The 23,537-nt window shown below is 35.6% G+C and overlaps 2 protein-coding genes across 3 annotated transcripts; both read right to left on the minus strand.

Moving 5' to 3' along the window:
- Positions 1-3,484: 3,484 nt before the first annotated feature.
- On the minus strand, positions 3,485-8,860 carry LOC141687255 (E3 ubiquitin-protein ligase MIEL1-like). Of its 2 annotated transcripts, XM_074492462.1 has the most exons (13): positions 8,673-8,860; positions 8,489-8,576; positions 8,208-8,264; positions 7,815-7,847; positions 7,641-7,718; positions 7,495-7,538; positions 7,351-7,391; positions 6,522-6,604; positions 6,343-6,434; positions 6,181-6,250; positions 6,096-6,107; positions 4,137-4,175; positions 3,485-3,979 (listed from the first exon to the last, which is right to left on the minus strand). In XM_074492462.1, exons 1-13 carry the CDS (start codon positions 8,747-8,749, stop codon positions 3,851-3,853), a joined length of 843 nt encoding a protein of 280 aa, XP_074348563.1. In that variant the 5' UTR covers positions 8,750-8,860; the 3' UTR covers positions 3,485-3,850. The 2 variants fall into 2 exon arrangements, with proteins under 2 accessions (XP_074348563.1, XP_074348564.1); XM_074492463.1 differs by lacking the exon at positions 6,096-6,107 and having other exon boundaries at positions 8,673-8,858.
- An 11,569-nt stretch (positions 8,861-20,429) lies between these two features.
- LOC141686236 (uncharacterized) lies at positions 20,430-23,009 on the minus strand. The gene is made up of 3 exons (XM_074491282.1): positions 22,877-23,009; positions 21,808-21,937; positions 20,430-21,399 (listed from the first exon to the last, which is right to left on the minus strand). The coding sequence occupies exons 1-3, from the start codon at positions 23,007-23,009 to the stop codon at positions 20,430-20,432; spliced, it is 1,233 nt and encodes a 410-aa protein (XP_074347383.1).
- Positions 23,010-23,537: the final 528 nt, after the last annotated feature.

A 23,537-nucleotide genomic window follows, 5' to 3' on the forward strand; every position in this document is an offset into this window, starting at 1 on the left:
TAGTTGATATAGTAAAATTAACAAATATATATTTGCTAATTAATGGGGGCCAATTCCTGAACTCCTTAGGGTTATAAGATTTCAACCACTATACCAACTAAACTTAGATTTGGTCTCAGAACTTTAATTTCTTAACTTTCTTTTACATATTCGTGATTTATTTAAATTTTGTTAATGATAAGACTACTAAATGAAATGATGTGTCATGCAGAGAAGCACAACTCATAATTAATAAAAAAAAAATTCATACAAGCTGATTATGACAACAAAGCTAATCTCACATTAGTATAAAAATAGAATGTACTCCTCCGTCCCTCCCAATTGTTATCATTTCTGGGAGAGTGTCCGACACGTATATTTTAAGATGTAGAGAAAGTATAGTTCTTTAACTCTTTTTTAAAAAATTTATTTTTCTGAATAAAAGTTTAAACATTCTATTTTTATTCAGAAATTTTTTTTTTTTAAAAAGGTTATAGAACTATATTTTCTATTCATCTTAAAATATCTTAAAATACGTGCCGGACACTCAACCAAAAATGATAACAATTGGGAGGGACGGAGGGAGTAACAACTAGTATCGACTTAAAAGATGACAAGATATCAACTTTTTCTTTTATTTTTATGTCCATTTTTCTTGCTCTGTCGATTATAATTTTCTCACTCTTTTAAACAATCATTAGATTAGAGATATGAGTTTTTATTAATGAATGTGTAGTTGATTAATGGAGAAGGATCGGAGATCTTGTCTTGACAGATAAATGGGAATGAGCCTACCATTCATATCATCATGCGCATATGAAAACGTAAGCGACAACTTTAAAACCCCGTATTTGAGCTTAGAATGCGCAGCCAACACCTCCAATTTGGTCAAAAACAATGGTTGTGGTAGATCAGCATAGTAAATTATACTATGTACTTCACGCTTTACATTTAATATGTAACTTATAACTTGAAATTAATAAAAATTTGTAAATTATAAATAAATGAATAATTATAAGATAAATAAGTATTTGGATAATTTTTAGTTATAAATTAGAATTTTTTTTAAGTTAAATTGACTAAAATAAATAAATTTTAAATGAAAAATATTTAAAAATATAAATTTTAAAACTAAAGTTAATAAAAAAACCAAAAATTAAAATAAGTTAAGAAAAAGTCTTTGTTGGTATTCAACTTATCAATTTATAAATTGTAAATTCGACTTATAACTTGAATTGACAAATACTCGTCGATAAGTACTTACGGATTTATAATTGACTAATTGACTTTTTCGATGTTGGCCAAACTGGCCCTACGTCACTTTCATTATTCAGTTACACAATATAATCCATATTTTAGGGGGTGTTTGGTATGTGGTATTCAACAAATGAAAATGGAAAGAATTGGGCTCATTTCCTTTGTTGATATTTGTTTAGTAAAAACAATCATTCTCTTTCCCCTTTTTTAGTTTTAGGTTTACCCCAAATTTCTTGGACTCCATTTTCCACCCCCGGGTATTTGAACTCCCTTTCCAACTTTTATTTTCTTATTTCAATTATAATTTAAATATTGGACCCAAAAAATAAATCAATATGCAAAATTAATTTGAAAAATTAAAAATGATTTATAATTTAGTTTTTATAAATTAAAAATAATTTTGATATAAATTTATAAGTTAATTTATTAAAAAAATTAATGGTGTTATTAAATAATTAAATATGTTTGTTTATTATAATGCTAATATATTATACTGTTATAATATAAATATATTTGACTATATTGAGATTGCTTAATATTAAAAATTCAAAAATAAATTTAATCATGTAAATTTTCATTCCGTTTCCGAATCTGAACCAAACACGTAAAATAATTCTGGGTCATTTTTTTCTTTTGTCATCCTTTCCCTTTCTCAATTCCATTTTGTTTCCCCGACATGAACCAAATGCCCCCTTAATTCATTTCATAATTCATTCTTTGCCCTCGTATGTCTGGCTTCTCGTTTTGGCGCAATATTTCACGTTTCATTCCTAACTGTATTATTTATTTTCATTGCATAATCGCCGTCTTCCAACATAAATAAATGTAATATGATATTAACCAGAAGTAAAATTCGTGCTTTTGTATGTTGAAGAGGTAGAGATGCTTCCAAATTAAAGATAATGTATTGATATGCAGGGGATACTGCGATTATAGCTGCTGAGAAGTTCCTTTTGCCATTGCTTTCCCAATCACTTCCCCGACCAATCTATCTGCTGTTGATTGTTGGCTGTTGTGATCGCACGGTTGTTGTGCGAGTTGAAATGACCGCACTTATGTTCAATGAAGTGAAATGGAACAGTTGAAACTCAATGAAATAAAAATAAGAAATAATCTCGCTAAAATAATATTTTTCTTCGGTCTCAACATAATGAAAATAATGTATATTTACTCTCGATAAAGTAATATTTTTTTTACCAACCATATTACTTTAAAGAGATTTAACTATATCTGGCTAAACACGGACTTATACCCATTTATATTAACTTAAATTAGTTCCAATGAAGTGAAATGGTACCTCTATCCGAACTCGGATCGTTTAATTTTACGAGTCGATGCGAATCGAGTCAAACCAGCTGATTTAATTAAACGATTCAAACCCAGTTAAACGAATTTGAGCCGGGCCAGTTCGCGAGCAGCCCGACCCTATACATTAACCCTATCGTTACTCCAAACAACAATTACAAATTGGCAGTTAAGCTGTTGCCGGTGGTTTTAACAAGTCATTTCAGAATTTAGCAATATATATGAATATATAGTATGTTTTTACAAAATTCATTATCGGCATTTGACAGGAGTCGGAGAAACAGAATAGATAGCAATTAAAAAAATAATTGTATAATGAGACATTTGCCGTACGCTACATTGAAATCAAATTCTTCTTTCCCTAATCCATAAACCTACATAACCCATGTCTAATATCAAATCTTTACAATAAAAAATTATTACGCTACAAGTAAATTCTATAGTAATAATAATTAACCAGGGAAAGCAAAAGCTAAGAGCATATGCACCCATTAATATGCACCCATTAATGACTTTGATTCATCAAATGAATCGACTATTTTACTCGACTGTTATGCACCAATATAACTCAATCAATTCATGAATTACTATTTGATCGACCTAAATGATTTATAGGAGAGAGAATGGAAGAAAGAGATGGACAAAACCTTAAATAGACTGAGTAGGTTAGTTTTGATGTGAATAATAATTGAAGTCCGTTGATGACACCATCAAAAATCAAAGTAGAGTTTTTATTCCCTATATATAAAGATAATGTTAAACTTCATTGATTCATTTCCTGAATCAAAATTTGAACATTTCCTAAATCAAAATTTGAAGCTTTCCGGTGCATATGCTCTAAGGGGTATGCAAAAAAATATTATTATTTCCATCTGACAGGTGTATTTTATTGCTATTATTATATATCAATTTAATTTACTATTACTTGATTTATATAGCACGACCTTTTTAAAAAAACAAGCAACCAATTCACATTGTGTGTTTTATGACTTTATCAACTAGGTATTCGGTAAGATGAATGGACAAGGACTAGACACGAGTTTTTCTTTCGTTCTCAGAGACTAATAAAAGGTCCTACCATTCATTACATGGTCCCACCATTCATTATACTACTATATCCCCATGGAAAAGTAAGGCAAACTATAAGCCGAATTTAAATGCAATATGATATGGAGAAGTAAAATTCATTCTTTTGTATGTTGGGGAACTAGAGATGCAGCATAATGTATCCGCATGTAGGGGCTATAGCCATTCTAGCTGCTGAGAAGTTCCTTCTATTGTTTTTCCCGGTCACGTCCACAGCACAACCTTACTGTTGTTGATTGTTGACTCTTGTGATCACCCGGGTGTTGTATGAGTTGCAGTCATTGCACTTGTGTCCCACAAGGTGAAATGGTACCTCGCTAGTTCTATTGCAATCATTGCATAAGATCTGAACCTGTAAGGGCACACACAGTCATCACTTGCAAGACATTCTTCAATTATAACAAGCTACAACCACCAGTAACAATGTAACATCATGGTTTTCAGTCGGATAGATGAGACCAGCATCAAACTAAACAGACCAGCAGACAGAAGTTATGACGAGAACTTACATTGTAATGATATGCACGGGGCATGGGAGTAGCATGAACCTGCCCAATGCAGTTTATCTTGGTCAAATTTACATGTAAAGGGTGGGAACCAGAGACACAATAAACAAAGCAAAATAAATACTGCAATATCAATATTAGCTATTGAAAACCATGTCATATTGATTCTCAGTCAATTTGGTGTTTTTTGTTAATAAAACTTAAGCTCAGAGATAATACGTATCTAATATTCTATCTTTGTCCCTCATTTTTTGTTTTCGGAGTTGTAATCATGCAAGTTTGTTCTCATGTAACAGCATCACTCGTAGAATTGTCTCACTTAAATGCATCACTGTTAGGGGTGAGCAACGGGTCAGAACCGAACCGGAACCGAAAGAACCGAGAACCGAAATACGAATATTTTAAGAACCGAACCGGACCCGTTTATATGTAAGAACCGCACCGGAACCGAACCGTAAAATTCGGTTCGGTTCTGAACCGAAAGAACCGAATTTATATTTTTATTTCACATTTATTTATTTTGCATATTATTTTGTATCCTAACTTTTTAAATTTTGACTAGTTTTGATTATGTATTAACGGTAACTTAGTAAACGAAGATTTTTATTAGTGGTAGATCATTTTGAATTCGATTACTTTCTAATATTTAAGAAGAAAAATATTTATAAAAATATTCAGTACTCCATAAATATTTAAAGAAACGATTAATACAATAAAAATAATATTTTTCTTAAAATTTATTAAAATATTATAAATAAGAAAACATAATATGTAATATATATACATATATTTATATATATATATATATTTGTATTTTTTCATTTATATACGGTTCGGTTCGGTTCGATTCTTACGGTTCTAGTATGTTAAGAACTGAACTAAACCAAGAACCGAAATTTCTAGAAAAACAAGAACCCAACCGGACCCGAATTAGTTAAGAACCGAACCGGAACCGCAATTTTTGATCGGTTCGGTTCGCTTCTCGGTTCCGAACCGGAAAATGCTCACTCCTAATCCTGTTACAGAATCAATCTTTCATCTAAAAGAACTATGATTAAAAATCTATAGGGTCCCCAAAACTAGGGTCTCAAAGGTAGTAAATTTTTACCTCTACAGTTATCTAGGGTCCAGATGTTACAGTAAATAAGAAGCATCTGAGGAAGATGTTTCTTGCACCAGTCTTTAGTAACTAATGTGACCATCAGGAACTCTGTTAAGGTTTACTAATAGGAGCAAATTCTAATGAGAGCATCTGCAATGCTGGTACTGGGTATGTGAAATAGGGTTGAACTTCAGCTGAAAAGCATTTGGTGCAAATATGCAAACAGAAACCTGTTTACACAAAAGTACTACCTAGGAATAACCACAAAATGGACTGGCACTCTACTGAAGAGCATTGTTGTTTTTCCTATCCAATACATCCCCAATAGGCAAGGAGAGTAACTGTTAAAAACATAATGACCATAGCACTTGTCAGTTGTCACCAGAGAGGTACTATTAGGCCTTAAAAGGTAGAATCCCTTTTTCCCTATAAACTAAATTATTCCTTACCATTTCAGCACTAGAAACTTGGAGAGGTTTTGTTTGCTCAAGGCTTTTAGTAACTACTCTGAATCTTTAAGGTTTACTATGTTTGCATGCGAATATATTAAGGTATTTTGTCTAGCCATTCTATTAAGTACGAATGCTCATAATGCTTAAGGTTATAAGAACTGTCGAATAATTTGACAGGTAGACCCCTCCCCCTTCTCACTCAATAGAATACCAGTCACAACAAAAGATGAATGCAACAAGACTCGGCCAACATCTAGAGCTCTAAAAGCGTCTGAGCCATGTTTTGTTCATGATACACATGAAAGTCTGGTATCAGCCAGCCCTCAGCAATAATCGTTTAGGCCTTCCAAGAGTGAATTATGGTATCCATGTGTTTGATCAAAAAGAAAACCTAGGTGAAAGTTCAACCTCTGCTGAAGCCTAATAGAAACAAGAGAAGAGTTAAAGAGTAAATAGGACATGGTATAGGTGTTTGAATGAACAAAATTTGCACCTCGATATCTAATCTTTGCCAAATAGTAGTCATGTCAAGCACTGACTTGGAACATATTGGACAACGGTACCTAAATGACGAAAAGTAATGTTATTTTCAGCAAGTACATGTCTGGTTTCATATATGTTTGATAAGACAGGACATAAATAAACCAGCACTTACTGATTTTGCTTACTCATTTCCTCGAAGCAATCGTAATGGATTGTGTGTCCACATTTCATAATCATTGTGCCTTTTACCGAGTCAAAAAGAAACTGGATGTTTAGCAAAAGAAATGTATTATGGTTAAAACATATAAATGCTAAATATAAAAAAAAGAACACAATGCTTTTATCACATACTTCATAACAGATGGGACAATGGCTCTTCATTGAATTTTCTACACATGAGTGATTATCAAGCAGTGCAACTCCATAGCACGATGCTGTCCAAAACCAATAACATTGTAATTAATTTGAGCGGTAAATTTAACACACGTGAACAACCATTGTGAGATAGTAACTCTCTGTAGCAAAGTTATAAGAGTGGAGAACGAAATGAAAACAATAAATATACAGGTAAGCAGTATGCCCACTAATTTTCAATATAAAAAACCTCCACGGATACTACAATGGTTATCTTCTGATGTATATATGGAAACTTTTATTACACGTATCTACTTGACCTATGTTAAGTCAACCAAACAAGTTCTTCATTATTAGTATGACATTAGGTTGGACGGTATATACAACACAGTTAATTCTGATTCATAACAAGATTTTAACTTTAATAGTAACTTTACAAGGACAGAATCTAGGGTCAATTATGCATTAATGCTACTTCATAAGGTGCTATTGCAACAAAATGATATCAGTCCGCAGTACTGGGAAGATATGGTAGTATAATTTCAGATAAGTAATGATAAAAAAATTAAAAATATATAATTGGAATTCTAAATACATCATTCTAAATTATTAAAGTATTAAAAGGGCAAAAAGTATACATCAACAATAAGCAACAAAAGAAGGAATATATATACCATTTAAAAAGGGTAGAGATATTAAAATATAATCTCATTTTATAACAGGACTTGCACTGAGAAAGGAACTACTCAACGTTTTGATTACATCCTTCAACATTATACATATAATTTGATGATCACATGTACTTTATGTGACTGTGGAAGCATACCACATTTCTTGCAGTGAAAAAAGTTATCACGACCGCCAACTCTGCCAATTACAAATCACATAGAAAAAGATTAGTTGCTTTTGAATATTAAAAGAAACAAAAGCACAACATTAAATGGTTGTCAAATATTAAAGGCCCACCAACCTACAGATTCCACATTCATCGCAATGAAACTGTTGCTTTGTAGTCTGCAATCAAACAACTTTTATAATTCATCGTCCAAAAAGTTATTCAATACGATATTAATAAAGGAAGTAACGAACAATAAAACAATCTAAATTAGTAATTACATCATCATCGAAAAACTTGCAAATGTTGCAGAAATACTCCCCCATCTTCACACCGCAATTGGAACAAACATGAGCCACCTATACTAGTAATCAACATTATCAACAGAGTTCTAAAAAATACTAAAAAATACACAAAGTTATACAACACTAGAGTAGTTTCAATTAAATTCTAACCGGCTGCTCAGTCTCGCAAACTGCACAAACAACCTGTAATCATTGCGAAAAAATTGAAATAAGGAAAAAATCAAAAAATTGAAATAAGGAAGTGGCTTTCAGACAACATTGATAAAACGAACTCAAATTTAAATAATTCTTTTTCCTATTAACGTATCCCAATTGTTATAATGAACTACATCCGCAAACCCTAAGGTTCAAATTCGGTGTTGCGACTTTATTTTATATTACATAAAATTTAATACAGTAACTAGCTTAAACTTTAGAAAACATCAGTATAATATAATCATATACAACAAATGCAATTAAAAAATTCCAGTATAAACAAAAATACAATACTAATTGTTCCGGAAAGAGTAACGAGTAGAAAAAAAAAGGAAGGCAGCAAATTACTTGCTTAATTTCGTGACGAACAAGCTCGTGACGTTCCTTAGGATTGCTCAATGCAGTCTAAATCCAAAAATAAATAATATTATAGAATCAGAAATACCATAAAAACACAAAATTAAATTGAATCACAGAGAGAGAGAGGGAGGAGGGGGGGGAGAGAGAGGGAGCGAGAGAGATTGAGAGAGACAGGAGGGAGGGAGGGGGAGAGAGCGAGAGAGGGAGGGAGAGAGCGAGAGAGAGAGAGAGAGAGAGAGAGAGAGAGATTGAGAGAGAGAGAGAGAGACCGTGAATTCATTATGGCAGTGACGGCAGGTGTATATCTGGTCACAGCACGGAGTTCGGAGCTTGCACCGTCGCCGATAATGCTCGCATCTACATAAACAATATATATAAACATACAATTGTACTAAATTAAACAAATTATAATGATATAAACGTATAAATCTGTAGAAATAAATGTGCGTGTACCCGTAATCCATCTTTCCAATGTCTTGTTTGTCGGGGGAGTGAGCGTCATTGACAGAATCGCCATTCTGTTGTTCCATGTGTATTGAAATTAGGGCTTTATAATAATCAGGCGCTAAAACACAGCTCAAAAGGATCAACGAGTACAAAACTTGCACTTTCCAATTAAAACACAGGAAATCGGACTTAAATGTATACCTTCCAAGAATACCAGTTTTTTTAAAAAATATGTTGTTTACGGTTTTAAAATTGCAAAAATATGATTTTTCATCATTTTGGGAATACATTATTTTGTAACTCGATGCAATCTAATGTAGTGTAGAATGCAATAAAAAAATCAGTTATCATTCAGAAAGTGTAAAAGAAGTTACATGTAATTTCTCTAATTAATAAGATAATAAAAATGAATTCGTTTAATATTATTTATTTTTATGTATTTATATATATTTAAAAATATTGTATAACTTAAATGAATAAGAAAGTCTAAATGAATTTGGAATTACAACCAATTTTTCGAAAATATATGTAAAATTTGGTCACATATATGTAATCTACTCTATATATATTTTGAGAGATTTTTGTTTCCATTAGATAAACAACATATTATTATTTTAATTTAAATATTTTCTAGTAATTTTTCAAAACTGAAAAACTTGTAATTTTAAATTGAAAAACAAAATCATAGTCTCGGACTTCTTTTTCTTGGCGAGGATAGTCTCGGAGATTAGAACAAGAAATTATAATTATCAAAACACCATGCTCGCAAAACGTTAGCTATTTGCATTCTGATGTAGATTTCTTTTGCAAAATCTTTATATTATGTAGCTTCAACAAAGGGTTGTCGTATATGTGAAATAGTTGAGCTTTTATATTACTTGGTTTAAGAATTTGACGCGTAACGGCTTAATGTATTGTTTGTAATTAATTAGTAAAAAAATTATATAATTACTATTATAGTCAAAATTTGGCATCGGGTTAAAAATGGATTGATTGGAATAAAATTGGGGTAAAGAGATGAAGGGTTAAGTTGTAGGTTGCAATATACTAAGGGAGGACGTGTCATCTCTATATAGGACGCGTCCAACATGTAGTGGATTGTGTGAGTTGGGTCGTTTGAAGTCAAGGTTGCCGGATGTGGAGGAAATCTCAATGCATCTAGGACGCGTTCAGAGCTCAAGGTGCGCCTTGCAGGGGTAGAATTGACAAGATAAATTTTCCACATGTTATGGCTGCAATACAAGGGAAATTTGTGCATTCCACGAGAAGAGAACGCGTCCTGTCCTTGGGAGATGCATACTTTTGAATAAGTTGGAATTGTCTTTATCTAGGACAAGGCAAACAGGGACATTTTGAGGACAACGCAAACATGGAAAGAAGAATGGGGAATGTTTTCATTAATGTATTTGTTGTAGATACTCTTTGAAAAATTCACTCCCTGAGACGGTCAAGGAGGGTGATGTCCGTGAAAAGCTTAAAGGCCTCCAGGGGCATGCCTGATGATTGAAGGCCTCCTCCTGTATTCAACGGGTGTCCTCGTTGGGGATGCGGGGTTAATATTGGTGTGTGTTTTGGGAGCTCTGTTCTTGTATTCAACGGGTATCCTCGTTGGAGAACTTTGGAGTCATCCTGCACTTTGCACCCAAGAGCTTGGGATCACCTATCCTGTTATCTGGTGGGTTATCCTCATTCGGGGGACAAGTACGCGTCCGGCATTTGGGGTGAATTGTGGTTATACCTGTGTTCGTAATTCAAGGGAAATAGTTGTAGCGGGGTGTTATCCTTACGCAGGGAGATGCACTATCCGTGAAGTCCCACGATTACGGAAGAGCCTTGGGCCTTCGCGGTTTGGCCTCATAGTTGGACATTCCTAAAGCTAGAGGAAGATGGATTCTGAGAGGACTTCTACTGGGCCTAGGAATGAGAAGTCTAAACTCATTAGATTTCTTGTTCCCCAAGAACTACGTCAGGCTTGGTCCCTATATAAAGGGTACGTAGGCACATTGAGAGGGGTAAGAAGTTGAGAGCTGAAAAAGGAGCCACCACTTACCCTAATCAATCTCAGCCACCAATTAACATACAACCACCGCACACCGTTTGATTTTCCGGCAAAGAGCCACCGTCACAGATCTTGATTCCAGCGAGAAACCTCAAACTTTGTTGTTACCAGATTCCTCCGTCAACAAATTGGCACTAGAAGGAGGGGGTTGATCAAGATCATAATCTTAGGAGGAAAAGAGGTCTTACAATCGTGATGAAACCAGACTGCGAGGTACGTGGTATATGATGAAGTTTTATATAAGAGATGCTTTAATCAACCGCTGCTCAGATGTGTCGATGAAGAAGAGGGAAATTACATCTTGAGGGAAGTACATGAAAGAATTTATGGTAATCATTCGGGGGGTAACTCGTTGGCGATGAAGGTTCTACGCCAAGGTTATTATTGGCCTGCGATGAAGGAGGATGCTACGAATTTCGTTAGAGCATGCGATCGCTGCCAACGTTTTGCAAATTACTCATCTATGCTAGCGACGCTTTTGACACCTATGATGAGTCCATGGCCATTTTCCATGTGGGGGATTGATCTTATTGGAAAATTATTGAAAGCTAAAGGAGATGTCAAGTATGCAGTGGTTGCAGTTGATTACTTTACTAAGTGGGCAGAGGCTATGCCATTGGCAACTATCACTGCGAAAAAAATAAAAGATTTTGTGTTCAACTCCATTGTATGCATATTTGGAATTTCTTACAAATTTATCTCTGACAACGGAAAGTAGTTTGATAGTAAGGAGTGGCGACAACTATGTGAGGATTTGAAGATTAAGAAAGAATTCGCAGCAGTCTATCATCCTCAGAGCAATGGATAAACAGAGGTTGTCAACAAAGTAATAAAGCATACCCTCAAGACCAAGCTGGAGGAACGCAAAGGGAATTGGCCTGAAAAACTCCCAAAAGTGTTGTGGTCTTACAACACTACTCCAAGATCTACTACGGGAGAATCTCCATTTATGCTCACTTACGGGTACGAGGCTATGGTTCCCGTGGAAGTTGGTTTAAGATTGCTTCGTAAAGATCGTTACGCGGAGGAAGATGCAGAAATTAACCAGAGACTTCACTTGGATATTTTGGAAGAAACAAGGGAGAATTCCCAGTTAAGGCTCGCGTCATATCAACAGCGTGTCGCAAGGTACTACAACAAGAAAGTAAAGGGACAGCTGTTGAAGGTAGGAGATCTGGTGCTCAGGAAGGTGATGCCAAACACAAAGAATCCCCAACATGGAGTGTTTGGAGCTAATTGAGAAGGACCATACAAAATAAAAGCAATCTTGTGAAAGGGGACCTATCACCTTGAAGACTTGGAAGGGAAGTTGGTTCCGCGAGCGTGGAATGCGGAGCATCTCCGAAAGTATTATCAATAAGGTGCGACTTTGGCCCCTTACATATTATGTTTTACATTTTCAGTGGATATAAGTAGGGTTGTGCCTGAATCACAGACTAGAAGCAATATAATTCATCTTAGCCTAGGGGTAGTGCATGTACTATCTACCTTAGAACTAGTTCAAGGATCGTATTTTCGAATAAATTCCCCACAAAGCATAGTAGTCATGGGACCAGTGCACTTTCGACACTGGAGCGCATTATTTAATAAAGACTTTGACATTTAAAAATTTTCTATCATTTCTTAACAAAGGTACCGGGAGGATAAAAATTCTTGTCAAGACGCGTCCATAAAGCACAATGCATCCCAAGAGACAGTGTGATTCATATTATAAAATTTAAGAAATAATTAAAATATGTCTCGGGACGCGCCCTCGGTAATATGGTTTCCATGCATATACTTGTAGCATTACGGCAGAAGGGAATGAGGTTGATGCTCCTTCTAATTGGACGCGCCCTCCTAGTACAATGTTCGACTTCCGACATTTAAATAAAATGGGATTGATAATATGAAGTTAAAATAACTATCCCTGGAAGAAAGATCCAGAAAATAAGACGCGTCCAAAAGGGAAGGACACGTCTAGTATCTAATGATCAATAAATATAAAATAATGGGCATGAATGATGTAACTTGCTGCATTAATATGAGATTGACGCACCAAGAAAAGAAGACGCGTCCTCATTGTGTGCTAATGTTGTAAAAAAGCCTGAGTTATTAACTAATTCTAAAACTAAAAGAGGGATGTGTCCATACAAGAAGACGTGCCATAGTATGTGACAAACATTTGTGCAAGAATGAAATTGATGTAATTGAAAATATGGGAAATCAAGCAATCATACTAAGAATAATTCAAGGCACACGCAATTATCATCCAACAAATTCAAAATAGTTAAGGAATATGAAATACAAGTTGCAAGGCTTAAAGGGGCCTGCACCTTGAGAGTTGGTTAAGATAAAGTCATTAAAAACAAAGACGCGTCTTAAGATGGGGTGCATCCTGTTGATTGTCTTTTGGAGATGATGGAGGTTGTTCTTGGAGTGGAGAAGACACAAGAGACGCGTCGAACTCTTTCAGGCCTAGGATAATCCTTTTGTTCTTGATGGAATCTGCAGCCCTGACTTTGAAGTCATTCACCCATTTTTTGGTATCTTCATCAAATTTGGATTAAGTGTATTCTGTGTCATTTGCGATGAACCCAGAACACCATTCCTCAAAGCAGTCTGCAAACCCATTCTGGTACACTAGCTTCTTCTCGTCCTTCCAACCATAAACTCTGTCACCATTCAAAAGATCCAAGTCCAGCTGCATTTTGGAGTTTGCAGCAACCACCTCATCAATAGCCATCTCCATGGCAGTGACATGCCCGTTAAGATGCGCCTTCTCCAGTTGCAGTTCAAGAATTTCTGCATCCTTTGTCTTGGTAAGGAGGGTAATGTTTTTCTCCAGAGATTTGATTTTGTCTTCAGCCTTGATTTTGGCGATATCAGTGGCAGCAAGAAGCGCCCTCAGTCTGCCATCCATATTAGCACTCTGCCTTGCGTGCGAGTGAAGTTCAGCTGCAACCCTTACCATAGCCTGTTCAGTTTGCTCCTCAATCCTGAAGGTCCACTTTTCACCTCATCTTCAGAAAAAGCTCCAGAAGAGGACGCGCCCAGGTATCTGAGAACGAATGATTGATCATCCGGAACAGTCTTCTGGCGCTTAGAGGGCGCGTCCTCCTTGTCTGAGATGTTCACCACAGTTATATCAATGATTTTCGACGGAAGAGAAGGGACCATAATAGTTGGGTCATTGGCTTTTGGATCAGTTTTTGCAGCGGCATGCTTGCTCCTCCCAGCTTTCAGCTTTCTGGAGGCACCAATAGCAAATCCCTTAGGAAGAGAAGTCATGTCTGCAGAATAACATGGTAAACATTAGTCCTGGTCCTCCTGGACGCGCCTAGATAAGAGGACGCGCCCTCTTGTAAACAAACTTATAGCAATATAGAGTGTGACAGACATGCATATTATGACTTTATGTAAACAGGAAACATTGTAAGTATAGAATATTGGACGTGTTGCCTTGGGTGTCATGACGCGCCCTATATAAACTATGAAAACAGGTACATGTATCAGACAAAATAAGATCTACATGTATAGATATGACATGCTATAGGTATCATGACGTGTCCTATCTATATGATTAGAAGGGAAACATGGGGATCAAATTCGCAACAATTAACATTATGCAATTTTACAGAAAATGAAGACTTAATATAACAGCTTTGTGTGAACACCAAAATTACACATATCTGAAAAGACGCGTCCTAATGTAATGACGCGTCCCAGGAAAATATATGGACTATGAAAGCATGTATGGATGTCATAAAGAATAAAGATCGCGCATACAAACATATGACGCGCCATGGTGCTATGACGCGTCCTAGTATGATAATTCTTACCCTGTTCCAAGTCCATTTGTCTGTTAATGTCAAGTTGAGCTAGCTCTGTAGCATTAAGCCCCTTAGCCTTTTCAGAAGCTGTAAGGACTGACTTTCCATTGTAAAAATCACGGTATTTACAAATGGAACCTACTCTTGTAGACAGAGCCCCAACTCTTTTGAGGTTGGACTCTGTGATCATCTCTTTAAGATTGAAATGCTTTTCAGCATACCTCAACACCTTTTCTGTCCTTTTCTTTCTCTTTCCAGTTAACTCTCTTTGAGTCCTTTTGTCTAAAAGGAAACATGGATATCAGAATCAGGAAAAAGAAAAGGGAATTAGGAAGAAGGATGTGTCCTATAATGAGGACGCGCCCTGCCAGTATTACTTACTTGGCTCTAGGTTGAAACGCACACGAGCCCTCTTCACATCATAAACATAGAAGAAAGGTTCCTTCCAGTCTCGCTCATGGCTGATTTTTCCTTCATTAAAATCTTTATTGTTCAATCATTTATTGACAACAAAGAAGTGGTAGCCTGGAATGGATTTCCTGATGCTGAAAAAATAGCTGAACTCCTTCATGGAGGGTGCGCCCAACTCCAGGTCGTGGTACATGATGTACATGGCCCATGCTAATTTGTATGAGTTTGGGGACAGTTGTACTGGAGTAACATCATACCATTTTAGAATTTTCTTGATGCATGGGTGCAAGGGCGCGCCCACACCCAGAGAGATGAGTTTTGGAGTAAGAACCATCCAAGGAATCCCCAGATTCTCCATGTTGAAGAGGCGGGGCCTCATCTTTCGAAGAGGACGCGCCTAGATGCCCTCCATGTCATAATATTTCATATTCCATATGATCTCTAGGTCTGTTACTGTAGAAATCATGCCAACATAAGTTAACTTGTTCTCTTTTTTTCTCCAAACATTCTTTTTTATCTCAGGGAGATCCTCAAGCTCTTTCCAATCAAAATCAAGCTCCACATCAGCTGGCTCCAAATGTTCAAGCAGAGAATTTGATTTTTGGGGAGAGATAGGGTATTTTTCAGGTTCAGGAGCTCTTCTCTCAAACTCACTTTCACTGTGAGGAGAGGGCGCGCCCTGAGCAGGAGACGCGTCTTCAAAAGGGGACGCGTCCTCATCAGAAACAACTCTCTGGTATTGCGATTTACTTGAAGATGGAATATTCTCATTATCAGTCCAATCTACAATTGCTGAGACACGTGCAGCCGGGGGGCTTCTCTTGTATTTTAACTTCTTCTTTTCAATCCTTGTGCTTAGAGGAATGTCATTTATGGATTCGTGGCTAGGACTTGACATGATCGAGTTTTTTGATTTAGCTTCCTCAAAAACACGAGCTTCTGCTTCAAGGAAGGGGCTAGTCCTGTGCGATTCAGGCGATTTGGGGATAAAAGAGAAAGTGAAAGGGGAATCAAAACCCAATCGTCTGTTGAAAGCTTCGAATGGGTGAAATGGAGAAGATGAAGACGCGCCCTCGCCTTCCAGTTGAAACAAGAAAATGAAAAGCTTAGGGTGTGTCCATGACTTAAAGAAAAGAAAAGAAAATAGCATAGACGCGTCAAAAGAAAGACACGCATGAGCATAAGGAAAAGAAGAAAGTAATCGGAGTGACGGGATTCTATGCGAAGACGCGTCGTGGGTGTCTATCGCAGGAAGTTAGCTAAAGTGTATGACGCGTCCTAGTATGGTAGCGCGTCCATTTTATCTTCGTTGGAAGAAATTAACCTATATTAGTTAAGCTATGCAATAAACAAGCAGTAAGACGCGCTCTGTAGGGTAGATGCGTCCACAAGGACTAAAATACAGAAGAATTTTAATCGATTGTTGGTTAATTTGGGGGAAATTTAAGTAAAACCTAGAAACATGTGATTACAGAATCAAAAGAGCAAAATATGGGGATTCATTATATATATACATATATACATACAAAGAAAAATGAAGAATAGTAAAGTGAAAATGAAGAACACGAACGGTTTTTTGCTTGCTACAATTGATTTACTCGATGAAATGAAGAAATAAAAGAAGATTCGTGTACCTTGGAACTTGGGGGGTTAATTGACTGTAAAAACTCGGAGAATGGCCGGTTGAATTGCTAGATTTTTGGGCAAAACTTCTTGCAGCGGCGGATATGGCGGTTCGAGAGAGAGAAAAAGAGTAAAGTGAGAATTGTGGGCTGGTGAAATGTATTTATAGGTGAAGAATGGGGATTGTTTTCATTAATGTATTTGTTGCAGGTACTCTTTGAAGAATTCTCTCCTTGAGACGTTTAAGGAGGGGGATGTCCGTGAAAAGCTTAAAGGCCTCCATGGGTATGCCTGATGATTGAAGGTCTCCTCCACAATTCAACGGGTATCCTCGTTGGGGATGCGGCGTTAATATTGGTGTGTGCTTTGGGAGCTCTGTTCTTGTATTCAACGGGTGTCGAACTTTGGAGTGATCCTGCACTTTGCACCCAAGAGCTTGGGATCACCTGTCCTGTTATCTGGTGGGTTATCCTCATTCGGGGGACAGGGACGCGTCCGGCATTTGGGGTGAACCGTGGCTATACCTTCGTTCGTAACTCAAGAGAAATAGTTGTAGCAGTGTGTTATCCTTGCGCAGGAAGATGCACTATTCGTGAAGTCCTACGATTACGGATGAGCCTTTGGCCTTCGCGGTTGGGCCTCATAGTTGGACATTCCTAAAGCTAGCGGAAGATGGATTCTGGGAGAATTTCTACTGGGCCTAGGAATGAGAAGTCTAAACCCATTAGATTTCTTGTTCCCCAAGAACTACGTCAGGCTTGATCCCTATATAAAGGGTACATAGACACATTGAGAGGGGTAAGAAGTTGAGAGCTGAAAAAGGAGCCACCACTTGCCCTAATCAATCTCAGCCACCAATTAACACACAACCACCACACACCGCTTGATTTTCTGGCAAAGAACCATCGTCACAGATCTTGATTCCGGCGAGAAACCTCAAACTTTGTTGTTACCAGATTCCTCCGTCAACAATTACATAATACTGTATCAGATGAGTAATGATTGTTCAATCCGAAACTGTAGCCCAATTCAGGACCATACTAACCCGAAAGTGCGTATGGCATATTAAGAGAATTTTCGATGGTTGGCACCCATTGATAATGCCTATTTCGCCATCTAATTAAAATTAATTTTTTAATATTTTTTTCAATATAATTTTTAGCACCTTTTTTTAAAAAATACACCAATAGTTGAAGCACAAGATGCCATTTTCAATAATTTAAAATAAAAAATAAAAAATATAAGTATAATAAATATATAATATTTTGTGTAATATTGGAATTATAAATGAAGTTCACATCCTATTTTATGATGAGATGCCAACTTTTAATTCACTAAGTTGGCACCCCATATCAACGCACTTGGCACCCGAATGACTAACTACAACTCCAAGAAGAGTGTTATCAAGGGTGTTGTAAGACATATTGGCTGAACATTAATCGGGGGAACCTGAGTTGGATGAGATGCCGTTCAGACATTTACGACAACGAATGTGACTGGGCATGACGATAACTGTGCCCACAGTCTGGTTAGCTGGGACGATCGGGTGCCCGGGTCTGTTGGGGCTCCTTGCGACAGTCTTAGAAACAACAAGAGTATTGAGTAGCAAAACAGTTGGTGACGGTTATTGACGATTTTGATGAGTCATAGCAGTTGGGTGACAAGGAAAACTGGAAAATAAGAGAGGCACAAGTGAAAGGTACTCAAGGGGCAGTTGGAAGGCATGTGGTGCGGTTTTATAAACTGCCCGACAGTTATAAAACTGCCTTGAAGTTCAAATTCGAGGATGATCTACATATATGTTAGATATTCAGTTGTAAACATATAGTGGGTGATATAATATTGCCTTTAATGAGTAGAATATAGGCAATAGTGAGGGAAACACTTGGGTGGGGTGAATTTAAGTGTAACGGGGGCTCCTTTGTATGTTGTAGTAATATATATAAAAGTTGGCATTCGTCGTATATTATGACACTTTCATATTCATATTGTGCCAGATTGTATACTTATATTAAATAGGCATTTGTGAGGGAAGAATATTATTTTGTGGTGCTTAGGTGGACAGGGCCGTGTAAGTAGACGTGACTATTTAGGAAAACGGGGCTGCTTATAGAGGCATGAGAGCAAACCGCACAGGCAATTCAACGAAGAAAGAATAGGCATGTGACAAGAAAGAATAGGCATGTGACAGGTGTTAAGCCATTAACAGGTGTCAAGACACCCCTCTTAATGCAGAAATAGATACTCCAAGGAGTGTACACCATGACATATGGCTCGCAGGTCCGAGGTCATGACTCTACTCACTTGAAAAAGACATTTAAGACATTTAAGGTGCCCTAAATATCCACCAGATACTCCACTATCAGTGGATATCAAGATGATATGCCACTAATGGAGTATCAAAGTGATACTCCTTTGTCAGTGGAGTATCATGGTTAGAACTCTTCTATCAGTGGAATATCAGGCCTGATACTCCACAGTTATTGGAGCATTATATATATATTTTTTCAAAATTAAATATTTTTTTGAAAAATTTATTATTTAAGCATGTACCATATTTTTTAATTTTCAATATTTTATGGTTTAACAATTCCCAATCTGGGATTTAAAAATATTTAAAAATTGAATAAAAATAAAAGCGATTTAGGGTGAGGCTAAATTTTTAAATTTTAGATGATACTCCATTGACAAATGCGTATCTCACATGTTTCTTCGCTGACAAAGGAATATCAGAGCCGATACTACACTGACAAACGAGTATCGGGCATGATACTTTACAGACAAAGAAGTATCATCCTCATACTTCACTAACAAAGAAGTATTATCCTGATACTCCTATTCTACTGGAGTATCAAATTTTTACTTCACTGAAAATGGAGTATCTTGGGGGTATTTTGGGCAGTTTAAAATTCTGGTCGGTATTTTGGGCAATTGTTACTAAATATGGTTATTTAGGGCTTTCACCCCATTATCTTTCAATTTTTTTATATAAAAATATGATTTTCCCGCAACTCGATGCAACCTTGATGAGTTTCCGCAGCTCTATTCAATCTAAAATGCAACAAAAAATAATTGATGCAGCTAGTTGCATATCTGGTTGGTTTGGTTGTACCTTATTTTTGCAAATATTTTTAAAAAATAGTAAAATCGCAAACAAAATTTAAAAAGTTTGTATTTTTGGTAATTTCTCTTTTTAAAATTGTATTTGTGATTATTTTTTGTTGTAAAAGATATTTTTTTAATAATATTTTGGAAATATATTTTTTAAAATTATATTTTAGTAAAACTATTTTTTTATAAAAAGTTTCTCTCGTTACTTTTGAATAAAAAACCAGAGCAAATGGTAAGAATGCATATATTTATTAAAAAAAATTAAAATACTAACTTTCATTAGCTTGGCTCGTGTAAATCGGGAAAATTATTTATAAATAGAAAGAATGCATGTATTTATTAAAAAAAATCTTTTTAACTCTAGTTTTAATTAGTTTGACTATTTTAATCAAAAAAATTTATTTATGGATAGAAAGCTAATAGAAATTTAACTAGACTTCCGCTCAGGCTACACCCAGAGGAGCTCATAAGAAAAATGCATAAAGCTTTTTGTTCATAATTAAGAAATGCATAAAGCTTTTGGTTCATGCGTAATTAAGAAAGAATATACTAGAAATTTTAAATATTGTTATAAAATTTAATTTTTTCACAGCACTCGCCGATTAAATTAAGACACTTACAATTAAATTTTGACACTTGGCTCCCCACTCACGTGTACCTGTATCTAATGACATTATTGATGACTTAAATAAGAAAACATTAATTCAACTAATGCATTTTGTTTGTCCCGTACCCTCAACACCTTTATCATTTTCTACTCTCCCACAGTCGAGATAACAACTTCTCGTCTTCACTATCCCATAATTCCTCGTCTTGAACATTACCATCCAACTCCATGCTGCCGTATGCCCATCCTGGAACATCTAATTCATCATAAGTTGGATATAAATTTGTCGAAGAAAAATGGTATATTTCATCGAACTTTTCAGCTTCTGATGGTAATAAATCTTGATTAACTCTTGGCTGATAATCTTGAACACCACCATCTAATTCCATATTACCGCAGTCCCATCCCAGAAAATCTAATTCATCATTTGGATATAAATCTGTAAGAAGACAATCGTAGATTTGATCACACTTTACAGATTCTGATATTAATCCCGGATTAGCTTTTGACTGATCAATATTGGCATCCATGAGCCAATTTTCAATCTCGTCAATATTACTAAATAAGAGTTCCTTATCCTGATCTGCATGCAGCTGGCTTACTGTCTGGAAATTAGGGTCTCCAATGGGATCAGCCTCAAATATATGATCAGATAATATGTCATTGGCAAAAGAGTTTAAGAAAATATCATCCAGAGTTTCCTTGTCTTCAAGGATATCCAAAATCATGCTACTCACAGATTCTTCCTCCACGACTGGATTCGCGGGAATAAGTACTGCTGTACTTTCACCATTAAGGACTTCTCCACTACAAGTAGTTGATTCTATTGATTTAAATTCCATTTTTTCAGGAGGTATATTATCATGATCTTTGGGGGGCGAATGTGAGTTTTTCTTCTTCATGATTGATTTACTTGTTCGAGCTTTTGGTGGATTTGAAGGAATATAAGTGGTGCTGGACTTGAGTGGTTGGTTCACAACAATTGGTGATTGGTTTAATTGTTGGATCATTTTTCGATAATTATAAATCTGTCTGCTCAAATGTGAATTCCAGTAATTCTTGATCTCGTTGTCTGTTCTACCGGGTAGGTGACTTGCAATTAAGCACCACCTGAGAAACATCACAGACAGTCATATGTATGTAAAACCTTAAAAGGAATGTTGCACATGGCTTTTACAACTAAAGGTGCAAAAGGTTCATTTTTTTCAGGACATCCGAAAAAAGGACAATAGGTCATATAAAATGGAAGACGGGAGTAGTTTATGCAAAAATGAATACGATAATCAATATTTATGTAGTAACTAATAGACATGAATACTTAATTTTGTAAACGTAGTTTGCTAAAAATAGATTTGAACTGCAATTTCTAAAGATAAAATTTCATATTAGTATCATTAAAAAATCCGTATTTCCAATACGAAGATACGTGTGTCCGAGAATCCGACACGGGGACTAGGCAGCGACTCAAGTGTCCCCGCTTCTTAGGTGCTTATTAATCTGAGTGCTTGCTAAACTGACCTATTTCCCAAAGATGAACGCAGCTTGATGATTGTTTCATCTTCGTGAGTAGAGAATTTGCCTCTCTTCAAGTCGGATTTCAAGTAATTAACCCATCTCAGTCTGCAACTCTTCCCGCACCTCAGTAATCCTTCAGCACATCACAAACTTGGATTGTGAGATTAAAAAGTACGGGTTACAAAACTTTATATAATAAAATAATATTAAAGTAGGTAAAGTAGTCTACAGTTTTTTTTACAAACTTAGGAATTGATTCACCACTGATTGTTTTCTTAGATTAATTTTAGAATAAGATATTAGATGTGTTAGTGATAGGTGTTAATTTAGGCATATTTTTATGGGTTCACAGTTCACTAATTTATATTTAGGGATCCTATCGATAAAAAGTTCGACATGACACTTAAATATTAAAACAAATTTCAAGACCAGTTTTACCCACTCTAAATTCTTTAATAGAAAATAATTTGTAATCAAGAAATTATCAGAGTTATTAAAAATCAGACTGAATGACTTTCACAGTTGTTTTTATACCAAAATTTGAATTTAACATTCGAGTAAAAATAACTAAATTTTTTTGTGTTAAAATTTCATCCCAAATGATCATATTTATTGTAGTGTTAAGGGGCAATGCTTTCATGATTTTAACCTCAAAATCAGTTTTTTCTCCATCATTTCACATATAACTAAGAAAAATACTGGTTATTCCAAAAATTCCCCCAATTTTTTTTAAATGCTGATATATTATGTAAGTATTTATAATAATGTTCTTAGTAATATGAGATACACTATATACATATGCGCCCACTAATTAAAAATTTCATTTATCATTATCAGTTGGAGAAAAATTGATATAAATATTTGGAATACCTTAAATACTCATTAATCCTGTCTTTAGGATTTTAAGTCCTGTGTGAAAAATTATTTACTACGTCAAAAAGAAAATTAAACTAAACGTATACACACTAATTCTTAGTAGACTCTTCGTATAAGTATCTCTAATCTATAGTATATTACACTGCTATATAAAGGTAGTACTTGATTACTGCGTGTAAATGTAAGTTGATTTTACCAGCATCCTTGGGTAATGATCTCCACGAACCTTCGCCCTTGGATTGAATGTACTTGGTCAAGATGTCATCTTCTTCAGCTGTCCATCGCCCTCTTTTCACTCCTGCCTTGTCGCAGCACGGTGCTTTAACCATGCTTTTTATATGCAATGTTATGAATGCATGCAAGATGATTATGCACAACAAGTGTCCTTGTATTTAAAGGGCTATTCGGGTTGCGCGAAGAGATGACTAGCTTCCAAGGGGTCCATTGGGCCCCAAAATTATGGGAGCACTTCTATAAAATAAAATATTTGTGCCATGCAAAACGAACATAATCTACTCGAATTCTGTCCGAATCGGACCGAGTTTAATAATCAAATAGAAAGTGATGTTTAAGATTGGCTAGTTAATTATAAGTCGAACACGCGTTTGTGAACAATCGAGTTGAGCGGAACTTGAGCCCAGTCGAGTTGTCCTCTAATATTCGCATATGTTTTTTACTTGACAAACCTTGAAGTATAATTTATAATTTTACAAGTTACAATTAAATTTACTAGTTTTTATCTTATAATGATATACACACTAACATTCTACACTTCTTTCTCGATCTATATCATTTAATTTTTCAAGTCGAATTTAAAAAAATATCCAATTTTATTTTAAATTATTGAGATATTTTTT

The sequence above is a fragment of the Apium graveolens genome, chromosome 9 (assembly GCF_009905375.1).
Source record: "Apium graveolens cultivar Ventura chromosome 9, ASM990537v1, whole genome shotgun sequence".
Lineage (NCBI taxonomy): Eukaryota > Viridiplantae > Streptophyta > Magnoliopsida > Apiales > Apiaceae > Apium > Apium graveolens.